This window comes from Halichoerus grypus, chromosome 2, assembly GCF_964656455.1.
Source record: "Halichoerus grypus chromosome 2, mHalGry1.hap1.1, whole genome shotgun sequence".
NCBI classification, from domain to species: Eukaryota; Metazoa; Chordata; class Mammalia; order Carnivora; family Phocidae; genus Halichoerus; species Halichoerus grypus.
The window spans coordinates 177722855-177742052 of NC_135713.1; the positions used below are offsets into that span (position 1 = coordinate 177722855).

Genomic DNA, 19198 nt, shown 5'->3' on the forward strand with positions numbered 1-19198 from the left:
TTTCACCTGTCTCGTTTCCCTTTTTAATATGACTCCTTAAACTACATACATGGTTCTCATTGCACGTCTCTTGGACAGTCCTGGTCTAGAGACTCCGAATCATCTTCTGCCTGGGCCACTCACTTGCTGTGCATCTCTAGAAGAACTGTAGCCTTTTCTGGGGTTAGTCTCCTCGGAATAAAATAGAGACCCAATGGGATGTCCTCACATCCCTCCCAGTCCACGCTGAAGGGCCTCGCTCTGAGGAGAGCCAGGGACACACCCTACTTTTGTACGGGTGAATCTTAGCTTCCTCTCTCTCTCTCTATTTTTCACTCAGTCCTTCAACATATATTTAATAGGCACAGACTATGAGAGTCAGGGGCTCTGTCTGCTCAGCTGATAACTCTGGTGGTGGTTTTTCCAACATAATATTCTTCAGGGACCGGAAGTCATGCCAAATGAGAGCAAAGTCCCATGATGGCCAAGGACCTATGTTGCCCTCAAAGCCTTCGTCCAGGTGGGGGTTCCTTGAAAAGAGGAGTAAACTGAGGCGCTTGGCTGGCTCAGTCAGTAGAACATGCAACTCTTGATCTCGGAGTTGTGAGTTCGAGCCCCACCTTGGGTGTAAAGCCTAATTAAAAATAACTTTGCTCAACAGGCATTTGGGCTCCCCTGTCGCTCTCCTTCCTTGTAACCGCACTGACCACTACTGTTGACTGAGAGCCGAGCACGTGTCAGGCACTGAGCTGTTCTGTGCCCGTCTCGCCTGAACCTTTCAACAGCACTACATCTTAATGGTGTGTCTTTAAGGTCTTTCCACAATAGTAGGTGTAGATTCCCTTCATTATTTTTTAACAACTCAGAGTATTTCATTGTATGGATGTACCACCGATTTCCCTAATGATGGGTCGTTAAGATTGTTTCTCCTTTTTTTAAATCGTGAATGGGGTTGCCATGAACACCCGATGCCTATGCTCGCACACATCTGTCGAACAGCCATAGGGTGGATTTGCGGGACTCTGGGCTGCCAGGGTGTGGATGCTAACATTTTGATCAATGGCGACACGCTGTTTTTGAAAAAGCCTTTACTCCCCTTCCCTCCACACGAGAGTGCCCGTTTCCCCACATCCTCACCGGAACTGTGCACCTTCCAGCTTTATCATTTTCGTCTTGCTAATAGGCTCTTGTTAATAGCGACTAAACCTCCTGCCCCGTTTTCCTGCCTTAGAATCCGCACAACTTCCCACCTTAAACTTCCTGTTCTCCAGCCATAGTGACCATGCCATGGTTCTACAGTGGGATCTGTCCCCTGGAGAGGTTGTCCCCTACAGTGAAATCTGGAGCCATTCCCTGCACCCACTGTTTAATATTTATCCCAGGAGCCCCCTGAGTGCTGGGTCCATACAGCGACCAAGACTTTTGGGAAGAAAACATGCAGTGCTTTGAAAGGAAAAGATTACTTAATAAAAGTCGACAGCCCCATCCGAGGCCACAGAGGTGCCCCTGTTTCCCTGGGCATCTGTATATTCCGGGTGAAGCGGGTGGGGGTGTGTCCCCCTCTGAGAAGCCGCATTAATGTGGCATCTGGTCTCCTACAGGACGTCTGCACAGTACGATAGAGCTCATCACTTTCCCGTCTATGAGCAATTAAACTGCGCCAGGAAGCCCTGTATCTTTATATCATCCCCTAATGACTTGGGGGTTGTGGGGGGAGGGTGGTGTGGATACACAGAACCCACACCGTGGTTAATTGACAAAGTTATCACCTTTCTTCGGGGGCCAAATGTCCAGCACATTTCCTATCCGTCTCCCCTTGCCAAGACCAGCAAACACCTGGCTTTGTCCCCCGTGTGCACCTCTGGAATTAAAGGTCATTTGCAAAGCCTATAATTGCTTGAGGAGACAGTAGCTTCTTTTTGTCTTTCTCAGACTGGCTACTTTAACCCTGCCCAATCCCACTTCCTCCCCCTGCCCCCCCCCCCCCCCCCCCCCCCGCCCCGCAGACTTTTCTTTCCCGACCCCCATCCCAGGGCCTGTCAGATTACATTTTTTATTGCATCGAGACAAAAAGCCATCTGGAGCTCCTGGTCTCCACTGTCAGTGGGCTGCCGTTCTCAGGGTCTCCTGCCAGGCCCCCCGATTAAGAGGCACCCCCCACCGGCCCTCTCTCTTTATTTTTCACCCCCTGCCTTCGCCCCTGCTCAGCTCCTGTGTCTTTGTCCCTCTGCTCCCTCACCCTATCCCTGGGATACGGCTACCTTGTCTTTGGCAGAACAATGCAGTCTGTCAGCTTGTATTAAGCATGCGGGGGAAAGCGCCACAATTCAGGAGGCCGAATGCTTCCAGAGTCTTCATGTGGTTCTGGGAACCCGGAGTGTCTCTCCTCGTCCCTCATATACTTCTTTTAGGCCTCAGCTATTCCTCTTTTCCTTTCTTCTTGGCCCCAAATCTAAGCAGCACATTAGAGAAGAGCCTTTGTGAGCACAGGGAAGGCAAGGACACAGCACTGAAGGAATGGGCGGTAAACTCTCACTGGCTCCAACAGCCCAGCAGGAGGCAGATCTGTGCAGGCCTGGCTGGGGCGGGGTGGCGGGGGGCGGGGGGGGGGTGATGGGAAGAGAGGCCGCAGCCCCTTCCTCGGCAGGGCAGGGCACCAGGAATTCCATCTGCACTTTAGGATAGGTGTGTTGGTCTTCTAGGGTTCAGACCCAGGCCCAGGTGACCTCTGGCATCTCATTGTGCAGAGAAGGGCTCCAAGTGGGATGCAGAGGCCTCTGGGTAGAGGGGTGTCTGTGCCAGGAGGAAGGTGGCTTTTGCCTGAAGATGGGACTGAGCGCAGGCACAGGTCCTGGATGCACCTGTCAAGGCCCTGCAGGAGCCTGATGCATCCAGGGAAGGCGTGTGGCCAGCAGTGAGAGTTGGGTGCCCTGCTTTCGAATCTGGGGCTCTGCCTCGTGGCTGCCATGTGGCCTTGGGCAGGAGGCCTGACTTCTCAGTGTTCTCAGCTATGATAAGCCTCCCTACCTCAGGAGGCTGATGTGAGGTCGAATAAGATGCTGGCGTGAAGTGTTAAGCATCGTGCTTAGCTCATAGTAGATGTTCACCACATCCTGGCTGTTGTGATCTCTCACTCAGGCTGCAGACTCTAGACCCATCCTATCTCGATCCCTACTTGGTGGTGGAATCATTCATCTTTGAACTCCTTGGGTAGACGGTCACTCATGGGGACTCCTCCCCAGAGCCGGAAGAAAGGGCCAGAGGTCCCACTGGGCTCATGCTACATGCCCTCTGGAATGTCCTCTAAAGGCCAGACCTCACCCTGCACCGGAGGCTTAGGGAGGCCCTCGTGCTTCTCCCCCTCTGCAGATTGCTTCTGGACAGTGGGAGGTTGCAGAAAGGTCAACACATCCAAAATAGCCCGCCTGAACTGAAACTCGGCCAGGTCTCCCGTTTCAGGGTCCAGATCAGCTCCTAGGAGGGTGGAAACTCTTCTTTAAACAAGTCAACAGTTGGCTTTCAGACCAGAAGCCTAAACAGAAGCATCAGAGCATGAATGTGTCCATTGTTCTCTCCTCTCCTTTGACATTAACCTGAATTTGGCCCCGAGCTGACTCATCCTGGCACTTAACCAAGGGTCTCTGTAGGGGTCACTCAGCGAATGCCGGTCCACGGGTAACACCGTCTTGTCTTCCCATGAGCACAGGTCCTATTTCTCAAGAGAATGCAGTGAGATGGAAGGGAGCTCACAACTCCCGAGCTCATACATTTTCTCTTGGGTTCTCACAAAGTCCTATGAAGTGGGTTTTATTTCCTTCATTTTATGCACGAATGGACTGGAGACTCAGAGTTTAAGAAACGATCTCATGGCCTTAGGGACAAGTGAGGAATCAAGATCTGTCCCCAGATCCATCCAGCACCAAATCTTGGCCTTCCACTCCATACCAGGCCCCCCTACCCCCACCGCCGCTGGAAGTCTTTATTTAATCCCTAGTAAAGACAGACACCAGACCAGTCAGGTTTTGTCAACCGTTAACACGTGCCAGGGTTCAATTTTCAGAGATGATCAAGGCTTGGCCATAAAGCCACAACGTCTTTCCCCAAATACGGAAATTACTTTGAGGCGCATCTTCTCCCTAAAGATCACAAACCGCCTTGGAAAACAAGCCCTTTTAAAAATGAAGCTGGTCACAGACTTGCGGTGGACAAATACGGCCCCGAGTCGTCTCACAAATCTTTCCGGAACGAGCACTCTGGCATGGAGGTGTGATGCAGTGTCCACTGGGCCCACGCGGTGAAATATCTGCGAGCCCGAAGGCTCGTATGCTTTGCCTTAAACCCATTTATAGCAGAAACTTTCTTACTTCCAATGAGGTCACAGTAGGAAAACGAAATGGTTGGCACAGGCCTGTGGATGTGGTCAAAAATGAACCACGTCTCTGGGGATACACAGGTTCTCGAATGTGCTCATTGCAGAAAATAAAGCCCTTGCCGTCTGCGTGCCACTGTTTTTTTCTAAGATGAGACAGTCACAGTAGAATGGTTTCTAAGGTTCCGTCCAGACTCAGCATCCCAATGTTGTGTTTCCGTATCTGGCACCACTGAGGACTAGATAAATTATGATTACGTATTATAACAACAACGATTTAATGAGCACTTGCCACAGGGCAGGCTCTGTTCTATGCCACTTTTATTCTTCACAACGATTTCCTGAGGTTGATATCTCATCATTCCCATTTTTAAAATGAGGAAATGGAGCGGCGCCTGGCCGGCTCCGTTGGTGGAGAATGCAACTCCTTGATCTTGGGGTAGTGGGATTTGAGCCCCATGTTGGAGGTAGCATTTACTTAAAAAAAAAACTGAAAAAAATCAATACATAAAATGAGGAACCTGAGGATCAGAGAACTTGAGTAACTTGCTGGAGGTCACACAGCTAATAAGTAGCAGAACCAAGATTTGAACTGGGTCGTTTGGCTCCCGAGCTCGAGCTTTGGGCTGTGGTCAAGTGGCTAATATACCCCCCCCCCCCCCCGGAGCTCACAGCCCTCCCTGGCCTCCTGCCCACATCTCTATAGCGGCCACACAGAGAATCACTCAAAGCTAGTTTGTCAGGCAGCAAAATTAAATGACCACAGTATCAAAGGTACAACGGTCCCTTGAGACTTGTCTAACTCAGTCCCTTCTCTGATTTCCGGTGAGCTTGTGGGATCCAGGCCCTCCTCTTAATTCTAAGCACTTTTATTGCCCTTGGATGACTGTACCTGCTAAGTGGTCACTTACAGGTTCATAGGCTCAGGTCTGGAGCAGAGAGCGCTGGTCTGGGAGTCTGAAGAACCAGGCTCTCGAACTGGCTCTGCTTCTAACCAGCTGTGTTAGTTCTGCAGTTTCAGCCTCTCTGTGCCCCATGGTCTTTATTTGCACCCAGGCGGGTAGATGAGATCAGTTTCACAAATCCTACTTGAGGGGGCCAAAGTGGGCCCCCCGACAGGTGTTGCTTAGTATGCACAGTGATTTCCTTTTTGTTTAAGTCAATTGCCAACACTCAAAATAGGGAGTGTTCACATAAAAACCTGGGTCCCCAGAATCTCGTGAAAACCAGGAAGATCTGATGGATTTGAAGTCCCTTTCCCACCAGGCGACAATGAGTAGAGGATGGGGCCTCACACCCTCTCGGCAGGCCTGTGGGCCTCACCCCACCCTGGGTTCACATTGCTTCTCGGGCCCCCCTACCCCCCCGGGTATCTGGCTTTGCAGCCCCTGGGTGCCACGTCGCCAAGGCTTGTCCGATCTAACTGATTCAGGTGTTACACAGGCTCCCCTGATCTCCGCACTTTGGAAGGGCAGGAAAGCGCCCCTTCCTGGGTGACCCCCTCCAGCGGCCACTAGGGTGGGCTCTGTCACCGGGACTGTCACAGCGCTGGGGAAATGGGGAGCTGTGTGCTTTGTGTTGCCCCCATGGCCGCTGGTAGGCAGAAAGTCAGGAGAAAGCACACAGGACATTCTTTCTTGTTCTTTTTCAGCACCGGGTCTCACCTTGACCCCTGCTCTGGAAGAGGGGTCATGCCCAGGCACTGGATAGACCCCGATGTGGATTTCCAGAATCCCTTTCGGACACATGTCTGCCTGTTCCTTTTTGACAAAGCCCCCGCTTTCCTGAGATTAATTGTTGTGAAACGCAACTTATTTTCTAATCCTTTCAGGCTCCGTTTAAAACCTTCTGCTTTATTTTACCTCTTTTGATAAAGTCGCTGAGACTCCCCCCCGCTTTTTTTTATGGATTTGCCAATGATTGTCCAGTTTGACAAATTGGATTCCTAAAGCTGATGCTTTGAAGAAAAGGATGCAGTGTGACAAGACAAGAAACAGCTCATCCTCAAACCAGGAGGATAAATAAAAAAATAGAAGCAACCCCATTCTCTGGCTTCCCTGTGACTCAAAGGGTGTCTCAGTTGTCACTGATAATCTAATCTTCCGATGATAGGTGAGAAACAGGACAATGGCGACCCAGCCAGGCTGCGGGTGTGATAGGCCTCTGATTAATAGGACTGTCCAAGAAGCCCCCAGCCCCCGGGAGGATGATTAATGACATTTGATGTGAACTCTGACCTCCGCCGGCAAGCACAGGGGAGAGGAAGCTGCAGCTCAGACAGGAGGTGCGTTCTGCAGAAGGTGATTGGTTCTCGAAGGTTCTGTGACTCTGAGGGTGCTTAGGGTGCCCTAGCGGCCCCTTCCTGGGCTCTGGCAAGCACCCTACCCTGGCAGGGGTTTGCAGTTAGCGTCTCTCCCGTGGAGCGGAAGTTTTCCTTGTGTCCGAAACACTGTGTCTCAGAAGCAGCTCCCTGGGAAGCTGCGGCCAAGCTCTGCTGAGCTGTCTTCCCCAACCCGAGCGATCATTCTGACCCCTCCCCAACCCAAGTGCCGTGAATCACACCAAAGGGGCTTTAAAAGCCAGGCCCATAGGCCCCCTTCGGGGTTTTATACTCTAGCCCCTGGACGGGCAACGGGTGGCTTGGAGCTACCCAGCTTGTGGCGAGAAAGTGTTTGTGTAGCTGGTGGGGAGGGGAGCAGCTCAGACGCCCCAGGCTAGCAAGCAGAAGGAAAGGGGGCGCTGTGGGAGGGGGGCAGCTACTTGCTGTCAGTCATCATAGGGTGTGGGAGGAGCCAGCTTGCTTGGCCCTGATGGCTTGGCTGCAGGAACCACCGCAAATTTGGCAGCTGAGAGTCTTCTTTGCTTAGCTCTGCAGCCCTCATGTACCACCTTGTCTCCCCTTAGTGGGAGGGCCCGAAGATAGTCTGGAATGTTTCCTTCTGCTCATCGGCCTTTTCTGGCTTTACTGCTTATGCCAACTGTCATGTCCTTCATAGCAACCCATGTCATTGTCCTACTGAGAGGGGCCATTGGGTATCCAGGTCTCAGTTGTAATAATAACCAAACAATTATAGCCGAGAAAAGTGTTCATCGTGAGGTCAGCTGCGGACGTGTGAGGCCAGTGATCATCATGAGATGGAAGTGTGTCTGCCCGTGGGAGTGAGCGGGATCCGAATACCGGTAAAGCCCCACTCTTCCTGGGAAGCGTCCCTGGTTGCTGGTAGCCTGAAAACAGGGCTTGGCCAGGGGTTGGGGGAGCCCAACACAGACCAATGGGAGTGAGTGGGAGCCAGAGACATCAGGGACCCCTGAGCAGAGATAGGCCAGGTGGGACTTGGCATAACCCTCACTTTCTGACGACACACTTCAGAACCACTGGGTGCCTTCCATGTGCTGGATTTGGGGTGTAGAACCTCAGCTGATGACCGGCCTTCGCAGCCATCCCGGGGGGTGGGGGTGGGGGCCGCTGGCCAACAGGGAGGTCAGTGTGGCCCACTTGGCCCCTGCCACGGGAGTGGTGCAGGTGCTTAAATAGTGGGTGGCATGTCAGCCTTATCTGATACACACGAATGGAAGATGGACAAAAGGAAGCTACTGCTAATGGCCTTACACACCTAATTTACCCGGGACCAAGATGAGCCTCGGGTAGCATCACGAGGCAGGTGGCTTTTCGGCCTCAAAGGGATAGTGTGTGTGCGAAGCCCCTGGGCCTGGCACGTGGAGAGCACTAAATGAATGGTAGGATTTATTATTATTATTATTTTTATTTTTAGTAAATTATTATTAATAATGCGATGCGTACAGGAGAATCAGTTGACAGTGTATTCAGTTGTGAAGAAGAATAACAAAATGCAGGAGCCTATGTGAAATGCTGAAAGAAGTACTATAACGACGAAGTGTAATTAGGGACTTACTAATTTTTTCTTAGCTGAGAATGGATTCCCCACACCACGTGAAGTCTATTGTTCAGTTTCTGCCTGTTGGACTCTCACTGGGGTTTGAGTAATTCATTATGTGGAGAGGTGGGGGACTCCCTGGAATATAAAAGGCCAGCTGAAACACAGCTTCCCTGTGGCAGGGAGAGAAGCGGAAGCTGCTTTGGCTGCCCCTTGGCCTCCTCCCGGTTCTCCGAGGTGCCACATGATGTCTGATGAGCGGGCATTCGTGGTGGCTAGACACGCTCAGCCAGGATTACTGGGTCGGGGACACTGATGTCCACTCTCCCTCCGTAGGCTGCCCTGGCCAGCTCTGACCACGAAGGCCTCCCTCCCTCCCCTATCACCGCATGCTGAGGATCACCTGGGCCGGTAAATCTGACCCAAAGCATCCAACTAGTGCAAGATTCCCTGCAGAAGCAACTAGGGAGGGAGGAGAAAAAGCACAGAAGGCGAGAAGACCTATCACCTTATTTTCGGAGCAAGGAAGCAGGTGTGACATGGGTTAAGTTTAAAAACCTCCTCCAGAAGTTTTTGGGGTCCAGTATTAGTCAGGGAGTCTCAGATACTGATTAGCTCAATGATTTATTTATTTATTTTAAGTAGGCTCCTCACCCAACATGGAGCCCAACATGGGGCTTGAACTCACGACCTCAAGCTCAAGACCTGAGATCCAGACACTTAGCTGGACACTTAACCAACTGAGCCACCCAGGCGCCCCTTTAGCTCAATGATTTTAAAACTGGCAATCTTCAGAATCATCTGGAGGCCTTCTTAAAACACAGACTGCTGGGCCCCATCTCCCAGAGGGTCTGAATCAGAAGGTCTGGGTTGGGTCTGAGAATTTGCATTTCTAACAAGTTCCCAGGTGATGCTGATTGTTGCTGATACAAAGACCACACTTTGAGAACCACTGGATTAGCTAGCTTGATGGAGAGCGTCAGAAAAATTTGGGGGATCTTGTTAAAAATATTAATTTCGAGGTCCTCTGTAATAGTCATGATGTGCTTGGCTGCAATTAACGCACAATGCCAAATGACAATTGTTTGAACAAGAAAGATGTTTAATCACATATCAACTAGACTGGAGGTAGATAATTTGAGGTTTAGTGTTTTATGTTGTAAAAAATGGGGGGTATCTTTTTATCTAATTGCTCATCCTTAGGTTTGTTGCCTCATGATTGCAGGATGGCTGCCACAGTTCCAACCATCACGTTCTCAGACAGCTATGTCCAAGGCAGGAAAAGGGGCAGGACCCTCCTCACCAATACCCCCCGCTGCCATTCCCTGAATCTCACTCTTTTACATCAGACGTAATATTTTTCCATAAGTCTTCTCTTTACAACTCGTTGGTATGAAGTGGGTGAGAGGCAGTAACAATGGGGAATGGCATTACTGAATGCATCGATGCATCAAGGCTCAGTGCCTGGGGCTGGGTGATGGCTCACTTTCCCTGAGCATGTTACTGCCTGATCAAAATAAAATTCTATGACCCAAGGAAGAAAGGAATGTTATTGGGCAGAGACTAACAGTGTCTGCCCCAGCCAGGGTGACTTGTCCCAGATCTCCTGGGACAGGCCTGGTTTTAAAACGTGAAGTCTCACATCCCAGGAACCTCCTTGGTTCAGGGCAAATTAAGAGGGTTGGTCACCCTAACTCCAGTCTCCCAAGACCTCCTGAATTAGCATCTCTTAAGGGAGAAATACAAACCTTAAAAATGACTTTTAACACTTTCCCCCAAAGATTGTAATGTATACCAGAGTTCGAGAATCACTGGCCTTGAGTGTCTATGAAGCCAAAACAGAGGACTCACAGTCGACATCTTCCCAGCCAACCTCAGAGCAGGAGGACGTTCCAGACGGAGGGATGTGGGTAAGACTTAGGGCTGGGGGCTTACCCAGGATCAAACTGAACCTCAAGCCTAGGAGGGCCTGGGATCTTCAAACTCCATCCTCAGCCTGCTGCTCGTCCCTGGGAGAAGTGCCCGTCTAACTTGGAGCACCCTGCTCTGGGTGGTCTGGAGCCCTTCAGCCTCTCCAGAGCTTGTGACACTGGACGTGCCAGGTCCCAAATCCTCTCAGGACAGACGCCCCATCTTAGCCATCTCCTGCCTGAGCAGCGAGCACCATGCCTGGCTCATCATAGTCATTCGGTAAATGTGTGTTGAATGAATGAATGAATGAATGAATGGGGGCTGCACTCTTGAACAAAAGATAAACTCTAGCCCTTGAACCCCAAACCATCCCTTGTGACAGCCAAGTGCCTGGAGCCAGAAACACCTCTGCCTCATCTGTGAGCTGGCAGGACCCTGGCTGGGGTGGGAGTGGGGTCCGACTCCACCCCAGAACACAGGATGCCCGCACCCCGTCTCCCTGACCCAGGTCTGTGGGAAGCAGTGTGTGTCCCCGCCGCACGGCGCGCTTGGTAACTTTCCGACGGTTTGAGGTCATTACTCATCATTAGGAATCCTGGTGTCTGGAGTTTTCCAGGTGATCAAAGCTCCTCTGTCAGGAGCGGCCAGGCAGGCCCTGGGATCTGTCACCAGTGATCCCCTGGCCTCACCAGACAGACAGTTAAGTAACCCAGGAAGGAGGGGATTTGGTTTTTAAGCTCATATAACTCAGCCTGACACCCAGACAGGCAGGCGGTGGCTCTAGCCCAGCCTGAGGAAGTGGGCCCAGGCCAGAGGGGTGCGGGCCAGAGGGTGCGGGCCAGAGGGTGCGGGCCAGAGGGTGCAGGCCAGAGGGGTGCGGGCCAGAGGGTGCGGGCCAGAGGGGTGCGGGCCAGAGGGTGCGGGCCAGAGGGGTGCGGGCCAGAGGGTGCGGGCCAGAGGGGTGCGGGCCAGAGAGTGCGGGCCAGAGGGGTGCGGGCCAGAGGGGTGCGGGCCAGAGGGGTGCGGGCCAGAGGGGTGCGGGCCAGAGGGTGCGGGCCAGAGGGAGCCGCAGCTCCTCTCAGGGTGGGTTATTACAGAGCCCCTGGGCTCCCTCCTGGCCCACTCTCCTGCCGGCTCTCCTCTCGGGAGGGCTGCGGGTGGGAAGGAGAATCCACCGCTCACGCAACGCTGGGCCCACGGCACCCTCCTGCTCACACTCTGTTGCTTCTCCCCAGAGACTCGCCTCCAAAGCCCAGCCCTGCCCCTTGCTTCCCCACAACGGGAGCTCCCAATGGGCCTCTTTTTGCTTCCTGGTCTCTGGCGGGGGTCAGGGCGCAGCTGGCCTCCCCAGGCCCCTCAACACTCCGCACGATCTGTGTCGTTGCCGAGGAAATGTGCTGCAAGTATCTGGGCAGGTCCTGACGTTTCAGTCAGAATCACCGATTCCTTCTGGATGGGCAAAAAGGAAGGATGGTTAACACGATGGCATTTTCTGACTTTAAGAAAAGATGGGGATTAAAAGTTTGGGCCTATATTTTTTTCTGATTTGGTCTTTGTGCAAAAAAGCTTGTTCGCGCCGGCCCTGAACGGCGCAGAGCACGGCTCCTGCCCACACAGAAGGCCGGCGGAGTGCAGAGGAAAGCCTGGGCCTGTCTTAGTCTGGGGGATGGCAATGGCTTTGCTGAGGAGTCGATGGAAGTGTCCGTGTACCGGCGTCCCCAAGGGTCATTTAGGAAAACCAGCGTTGAGGGCGAGGATAGAATATTGCAGCGGGGGTGACGTCGGGCCCTTCCTGGCGCGCTCTCGGGGCCGCCCCGCTGGTCTGCGGACCCCGGGGGCTCCTCTTCTGTGAGGCTTGTTCTGCGCCACCTGAGCTCCGTGCCCAGCGGAGCGGTGGATGGTGCACGACAGACGTCGGCGCGCCCCAGCCTGCTTTGGAGGCGCTCCTGGCACAAGCCTGGGCCTCCGGGGCTGGAGAAGGGCCAGCTCCGCTGGAGGCGGGGGGCAGTGGGGGGGGCGCGCCTGCATTTCTCCTGTCCAAGGACCACTCCTGTGTCTTCAAATCCACTCCCACCAAGATGTTTTACATATTTTAATTAAAGTGCCGCCCTGGGCTGGCAGAGCCTCTGCTGGATGGCTCCCGTCCGAGCCGCAGGGCTGCCTCGGGGTGCAACGGCGCCCGACGGCGTGCTCCTGCTCTGGAGGATGCGCCGGCTCCCACCCCCGGGGGCGGGTCGGCTCAGGCTCCAGCCGGGGAAGGGGCTCGGCGGGCGGCGGGCAGGTGGCGGGCGCTCCGGGGTGGGGGAAGGGTTCCGGTAGGAAATGGCACAGACAGTTTCTGAGGACCAGCTGGCCGGCGCGCTGTGGATGATCCGACTCTTGCAGACACACGGCCCCGCGGACACTCCTTATCAGTGTCAAATTATGACAAATGGCGATGGGTAACGGTTTCTGGGTGGCAGGGGCCACGGCTCAGAGGGAAGCAGGTATTTTTAGCACCGCGCCTTGGGGCTCTGGCTCCAGGTCGGTCAATCATGGGGAACAGCACTGAGTCTGGTTCTTGACCCCGGGCCCCACCCCCAGCCCAGCCTCGTCCCCAGTCCCCAGACTGGAACAGCAGCTGCCGGGCCGGGAGGCGGGCACAGCTACAGTAGCCCTTGGCGGCCCTGGTGCTGCATGGGGGACACTGGGGGTGCCACCCCATGTCTCTCTGCGGTGGGGGCCCCCACCTCCCCTCCCCTCCTCCTCCTCGTGGCCCCCACTCACCTGGGCCTTCTAAGTTCCTCCAGCCGTTCCTGCCTCCGAGCCTTCCCACTTGTGCTTCCATTCCGAACGTGACTCCCAGGCATCCTCCCCATGCTGTTTCCCCCCAAATGCCCACCCTCCCAAAGGCCCTGCCTGAGCGCCCCCGCCCCAGGCTCTTGGTCACCCTGCCCTGTTTCCTTGCTTCCGAGCACTTAACACCAGCCCAAATCACCTTATTTCTTGATTGCTTCACTTTATTGTCTGTCTCCTTCCACTGAAACGCCAGCAGCTTGAGAACAGGGGTCTTCTCGCTCTTGTTTGCTGACTCAGTGTACACAGGGCAGGTACTCAGTGAATGTCACCGAATACGCGCCTGGATGGATGGATGAATGGAAGGCGGGCCAGGTGGCTGGGGGGGTGGATGGACAGAGGGAAGACCGTCTATAGGATTTAAAATCACCGTGTCAAGATTGCTATTGTTGATAGGGGCACATCTGGGGGGACGCTGGCTGGGTAGCCGAATCCGCACCCAGGCCAGCTGCCGCCAAGGGAGGCCCAGGCCCAGGGGATTCTGGGAAAAGAATATTCTGGATAGGGCCAACAGCTGTTCTCTCTGCTTTAGAAATGTCCAACCTCATGGTTTTCAGTGTTTGTGAGAGATTGCTCTAATTTTGTTCTCTTTTTTTTTCCATAACTTTTTCTTGGGATGGGGAGAGATAGACCAGTTTTCCGGAATTCCTAGAAGACTGTTTCTCTACTCCGCCTGAAAGCTGACATTAGTAATTCATTTGGGGGAATTAAGCATGGGCCTTCCGCTGTTTCCTCTTCAAATATAACTATCCTCTGCAGAAGCCCCAGTTGGTTGCCGATTCTCCCCGTCTCGCTTGGGCACAGAACCCCAGTGTAGTCCTTGTATTTGGAAGCAGGTGCTTCAGGGAGGCCAGGCCCAGCCCCAGCCCAGGAGGGGACCTGTGATTAATGTGAGCCATCTGCAGGACCTCCAACCCCCAGCCAGTGCTTGGGTTAGGAATGGGGCTCCGAGGAGCTTTGGAGGGTTTCCCTCACTTTTTTTTTTTTTTAAGATTTTTTATTTATTCATTTGAGACAGAGATAGAGAGAGAGAGCACGAGCAGGGGGAGAGGCAGAGGGAGAGGGAGAAGCAGGCTCCCTGCTGATCCAGGAGCCTGATGCAGGGCTCGATCCCAGGACACTGGGATCACGAACTGAGCCGAAGGCAGATGCTTAACCATCTGAGCCACCCAGGCGCCCCATCCCTCACTTTTAAAGACATACATGAGGAGCATCTGGGTGGTGCAGTTGGTTAAGCATTCAACTCTTGGTTTCGGCTCAGGGTGTGATCTCAGGGTCATGAGATCAAGCCCCACGCTGGGCTCTGTGCTCGGTGCAGAGTCTGCTTGAGACTCTCTCCTTCTCCCTCTGCCCCTCATGCTTGTACTCTCTCTCTTACTCTAAAGTAAATAAAATAAATAAATAAATAAATAAAGACATATGAAGGGACCTGGGTGGCTCAGTTGGTTAAGTGTTTGCCTTCTGCTCAGGTCATGATCCCAGGGTCCTGGGATTGAGCCCGCATCAGGTTCCCTGCTCAGTGGGGAGCCTGCTTCTCCCTCTATCATTCCCCACTGCTTTTGCTCTCTCTCTTTCTCTTGCTAAAAAGAAAGAAAGAAAGAAAGAGACATATGTGAAGGAGTGCACCTGTGTTGTGTCCCTTTTCTTGATCCTCAAAAGGATCAAGGTTTATTTCACACACAGAGGCAGAAGCATGGGAGGGCACACATGGCAGAAGCTGGGGAAGGTGGTTTCCATTCTCCAGGGGTGGGCAGGGCCCAGCAGGAATGTGCTCCGATCCAGGGGTGCCCAACCCTGGACCTCCTAAAACATGCCCACTCCTGAGGCCCTACCCATTCAGGTTGTCTGATTCTCAGGGGGTGGGGTCTGGATCTCTGTGGGGTTGATACCCCTGCCCCCCATCTTCCCAGTTTTTGGAGACGTGGGGAGCCTGTGAGCTGCAGAAACAGGCCAGGGGCAGGGAAACCCTCTTGACAGTGGCCCGGAAATGCCTTGCCAGAGATGCTAGAAGCCCTTGCCCTTGCCATCCTGAAGGAGCCAAATCGATCTGCCTCCTTCCTTTCCTGGGACTGGAAGGAAATTTGTGAGGAAAGCACAGCCCTGGGTGATAGACCTTCGGGGGCAGAACATTCAGAGCGCGTGCACATCGGGTCGTCCCTGCTGAGGACTCTCCGAAGGTTCGGGAGGCCACCAAGCCTGGGGTCTCCTGTGGACAGAATGCTCGTTCTCCCTCAACCTCTGCTGAGGCTCGTGTGGAAGCGGTCCTCCCAGGCTGGTTCCGAGGAGCAATAAACTGAAAGCTCCTTAAAAAGCACCAGGGAGATTAGAGATTGCCATTCTTTCTTAACTTTTGCTGCTTTTCTTTCATAGTTCTGGTTATGACTTCCACCATTCCCTGTGGGGGACGGAGGTAAAGAGGCAGAGAATCCAAATCAGAGAGAGAGAGAGAAAGAGGCACAAACAGAAAAGACACTAAAAAATGACAGAAACCAGAAGACAGACACAAGTTCTTTCTTTCACTGGTTAAAAAAAAAATACTCATCAGGAACCTGCTATGTGCGGGGCCTGCACACACACCCCTAATGAGTACACCACGAGACGGAAGCCTGTTTACACCATCTCCCCAGGCCCCCCCCCCCCCCCCGCCCCCCGGCCCCCGCGCTGGATTTCAGGCAGGAGGATAAAAGGCATGCTGTTCCCGCTCAGGCCAGTAGGTGGCGCCATGTCAGAGGGAAAGCTAGGGGAGTCGTTGGCGTTGATAGCCACCTACGAACATAAATTCCATTTCATCTAGTTTTCTGAGTGCCATTATGTGCAGGGCACCAGGCAGGACACTCGCGGGTACATAGGATGAGAAATGCACGCTCCTTGTCCTCATGGAATTTACTGTGCCATCGGGGATTGGAAGGACAAGATCCCAGGTCACAAAAAAAGGGGGAAGGCGGTAAGTGCCTCAGGAATGGTTCAAAGGAAGAGCTGCGTGGATCTTAGAACTAGAGACTGCAGACAAGCTATCTCCCACCTGCTCACATTGTACCACAGGGAACAGAGAAGGGAGCTAGGTGACTGACCCGTGGTCCTATGGCAATTCCAGACTCCCGATCTCCTGACTCCTACACCTGTGCTCTTTTCGCCAAACATTCTGTCTCAATAATTGGAGCTGCTGCCCCATCCTGAGATTCAACATTCTGCCTTAGTTTAGCCATTACCTCCCTACAAAATGCCTTCTTTGATGCCTCCTGCGGGGCACTCCACTAGCTCAGTGCTCATCCAGGGAGAGCAGCTGTCCTCATCAAGTGTCCTGTGAGGCTGGGGTCAGCTCGCACCGCTCAGGAGAGCTGACTGTGTGCGCCTCTACCCAGAGACGTCATGTGGGTAGCTCAAAAACAGCCATGGTGGGAGTACTCACACCATGGAAATCGGCAACAGCTATAAATCAGAGCCTTCCCCTTGTCCCCCCACTGTCCAGGGACTGCACACCACTGAATTAGCATCCCTGCTTTATGGAGGAGGTGAGGTCATCTGCCAAAGAGACACAGCTTATAGGTGGTGGAGCTGAGACCCGGCCCAGGCGGTCTGGTCCTGCGGTGCTCAGCTTAGGGCAAAGTCAAGAGAACCCAGAGCCACTTGGATGCAGAGGGGTCTAGGCTGATCCCTGGTTTCTCACGTGGGTGCTACCCCATGCTGACGTCATTAGCTTGATGTCACTCTTGGAACAAGAAGCAGTTTGGGCAAAATGATAACTAGTCCAGCTTCGGATAGATTGGATTTGAGGCACGGTGTGGAGAGATGCTCACACTTGGAGGCCAGGGGAGAAGTCGGCTCAGGACACTGAGATAGGCAGGATAGAGGTCTGTTCTTGACTCAACTGACATAACCTAGCTAGAAACATTTTCCTTTCTTAGAGTATTCAGGTAAGAAGTGAGAGGTTCACCCTTCCGTATGTTTTTCCTCATCTGTGTCGACATTCAGGCATGACCTGGCAGGGCAGGAGTGGGCACCAGGCCCTCTTGCTCACACTTGCTCCCTGGTCAAGGTGCAGAGTGAGCACTCAGTACTTGCTGAATAAATGAGTGACAGGATTTCACCCTCAGCACTGCCGTGGACCACACATCAAAACCTAAGTACATGCCTCATAACTTCTAAGATTATCTAGAATGCTGGCATTGTTATAAGAGTGTGGATTTGGGGGATGCCCGGGGTGGGGGCTCAGTCAGTTAAGCATCTGCCTTCAGCTCAAGTCATGATCCCAGGGTCCTGGGATCGAGCCCCACATCGGGCTCCCTGCTTGGCGGGGGGCCTGCCTCTCTCTCTGCCTTCCACTCCCCCTGCTTGTGCTCTCTCAATCTCTCTCTCACAAATAAATAAATCAATAAAATCTTAAAAAAAAAAAAAAGAGTATGGATTTGGAATCAGAAATTACTTTCTTTTTCTTTTTAGCATTTTCAGAGCTAGAAGTGAGTTTAGGCATCATCTCTTACAATGTCCCCATGGAATTTCTTGTGCCACGGGGATCTGGAAGGACAAGGTCCTAGGTCAGGAAAACAGGGTGAAGGCAGTTAGTGCTTCAGGAGAGGTTTCAAGGAAAGGCTGTGCAGATCTTAGGACGTCCGAGGCGGCCAAGGAGCCAGTTTCCCTGTGAGGAGCCGAGGCCCAGAGACCGGGTACGGGAGAGCACCCACTCCTGGCTCACTGGCCCGGCCTGCCGTGCGCTGGCCTGTTTACTGCCCCGCTCTGGGCCTCGGTTTGTCCCTCCTGTAGAAGGAGAGACTGTGCTCTGGTTCTGGGCGGGGGATGAGTCGATGAAAATCCATATAACAGGAAGACAATTTGGGTAGATGAGCAGACAGAGCCCTGGATAACCAACCTGGGAGGCTACAATATGCAAATGAATGGATTGTGGCTTTCCTCCTGGTTGGCTGAAGGGGCCCCGATGTCACAATGTGTGGGGTTTCTCCACTCCAAAGGATTGTGTCTCTAGCACCCCCCCCCCCGCAAAAAAAATAAATAAATAAAAAAATTCACGGACCAGACGGATCTCTTAGCTCCCTCTCTTTGTCCGAACGGGGAAGAGAAACGATGGAACCACTTTACCACGCTGGGTCCATCCTCATGAAGGTGAACACCTTACAAGGGAAGAAGATGGTGGAGAGCGGCCTCCAGTCTGGAGACTTTTCCCTCCCTCAGTCCTGGCCTGCCTGCCTCCTGCCGCCGGCGGACCTGGACAGCCTGCAGCGGAAGGTGGCCGGGGTACAACGGGAGCTGGAGGACTTTAAGGAGGAGGCGCTGAAGGCCATCCACTACCTGGAGGACGCCTTCTGCGAGATGAACGGGGAGCTGGCGCAGCAAGGGGAGCAGGCGGCCCGCGTGAAGCAGCGGCTGCGGGAGGAGGAGGACCGGGGCATCGTGCGCAATAAGGTCCTCACCTTCCTGCTGCCCCGCGAGAAGCAGCTCCGGGAGCACTGCAAGCGGCTGGAGCGCATGCTGCTGGGCTCGGGCCGGGATGCGCTCGGCGCCCCCAGGAAGATCCAGGCAAACTGAGGCCTCCTCCAGCGCAAGCCCAGCTTCCGGCCGAGCAGCGAGTAGAAGACGGTTTTTTTAAATGGAAGGACCAACCCTAAGTCCCTGTCCATTTGCTCCCCCTTCCCCATGTCCACTGCTTTCCTTCTACCTCAATAACACCTTGCTGAGAGGCGAAAAGGCCCCAGTATGTTCTTTGGGTGAAGCTCCGTTTGCCCAGCATCACCACGGAAGGAGGCGCCCCAATCCTCCGTCTTTCAGACACCTGTAACTTTCACCGTTAACTGTTTTCCTGTTTGTAATGGTGATATTGCTCAAATGTATAACATGGTGTTTTTTTAAATCTTCTTAAATTGATGTGTTGAACAGATTTACCTTTCTTTTGATGACTCGAGCCTCTCCTGGTCGTGACTCGATGCATGGTCCTCTGAGAGGGGTCGATCGTTCGCCCGAGCCCCGAGCGGCCTCTGAGTACTGCACCTTTGTAGTTCAAGTCCCCGGCCCAGTGAGCTTTTCTGCCTGCTTTCCTTGTTAGACCGTCGTCATATCTCACTTGTCTTTGTTGACTTTGGAGCACCTGAACTTCCTCTGCACTTAGTCCGCAGTCTGGCCAAAGAGATCAGAGACTGAGCTCATTAGGGCTCGGATGGGTGGGGGTCCTAAGAGCTTAGTGCGCAGACGCACTGAG

The 19198-nt window shown here is 53.4% G+C and overlaps 1 protein-coding gene across 1 annotated transcript; it reads left to right on the plus strand.

Annotated features, from left to right (window-relative positions):
- Positions 1-17597: 17597 nt before the first annotated feature.
- Positions 17598-18531, plus strand: CCDC182 (coiled-coil domain containing 182). Its single transcript, XM_036105770.2, has one exon. The coding sequence runs from the start codon at positions 18070-18072 to the stop codon at positions 18529-18531; it is 462 nt and encodes a 153-aa protein (XP_035961663.1). The 5' UTR covers positions 17598-18069.
- The last annotated feature ends 667 nt before the right edge of the window (positions 18532-19198 follow it).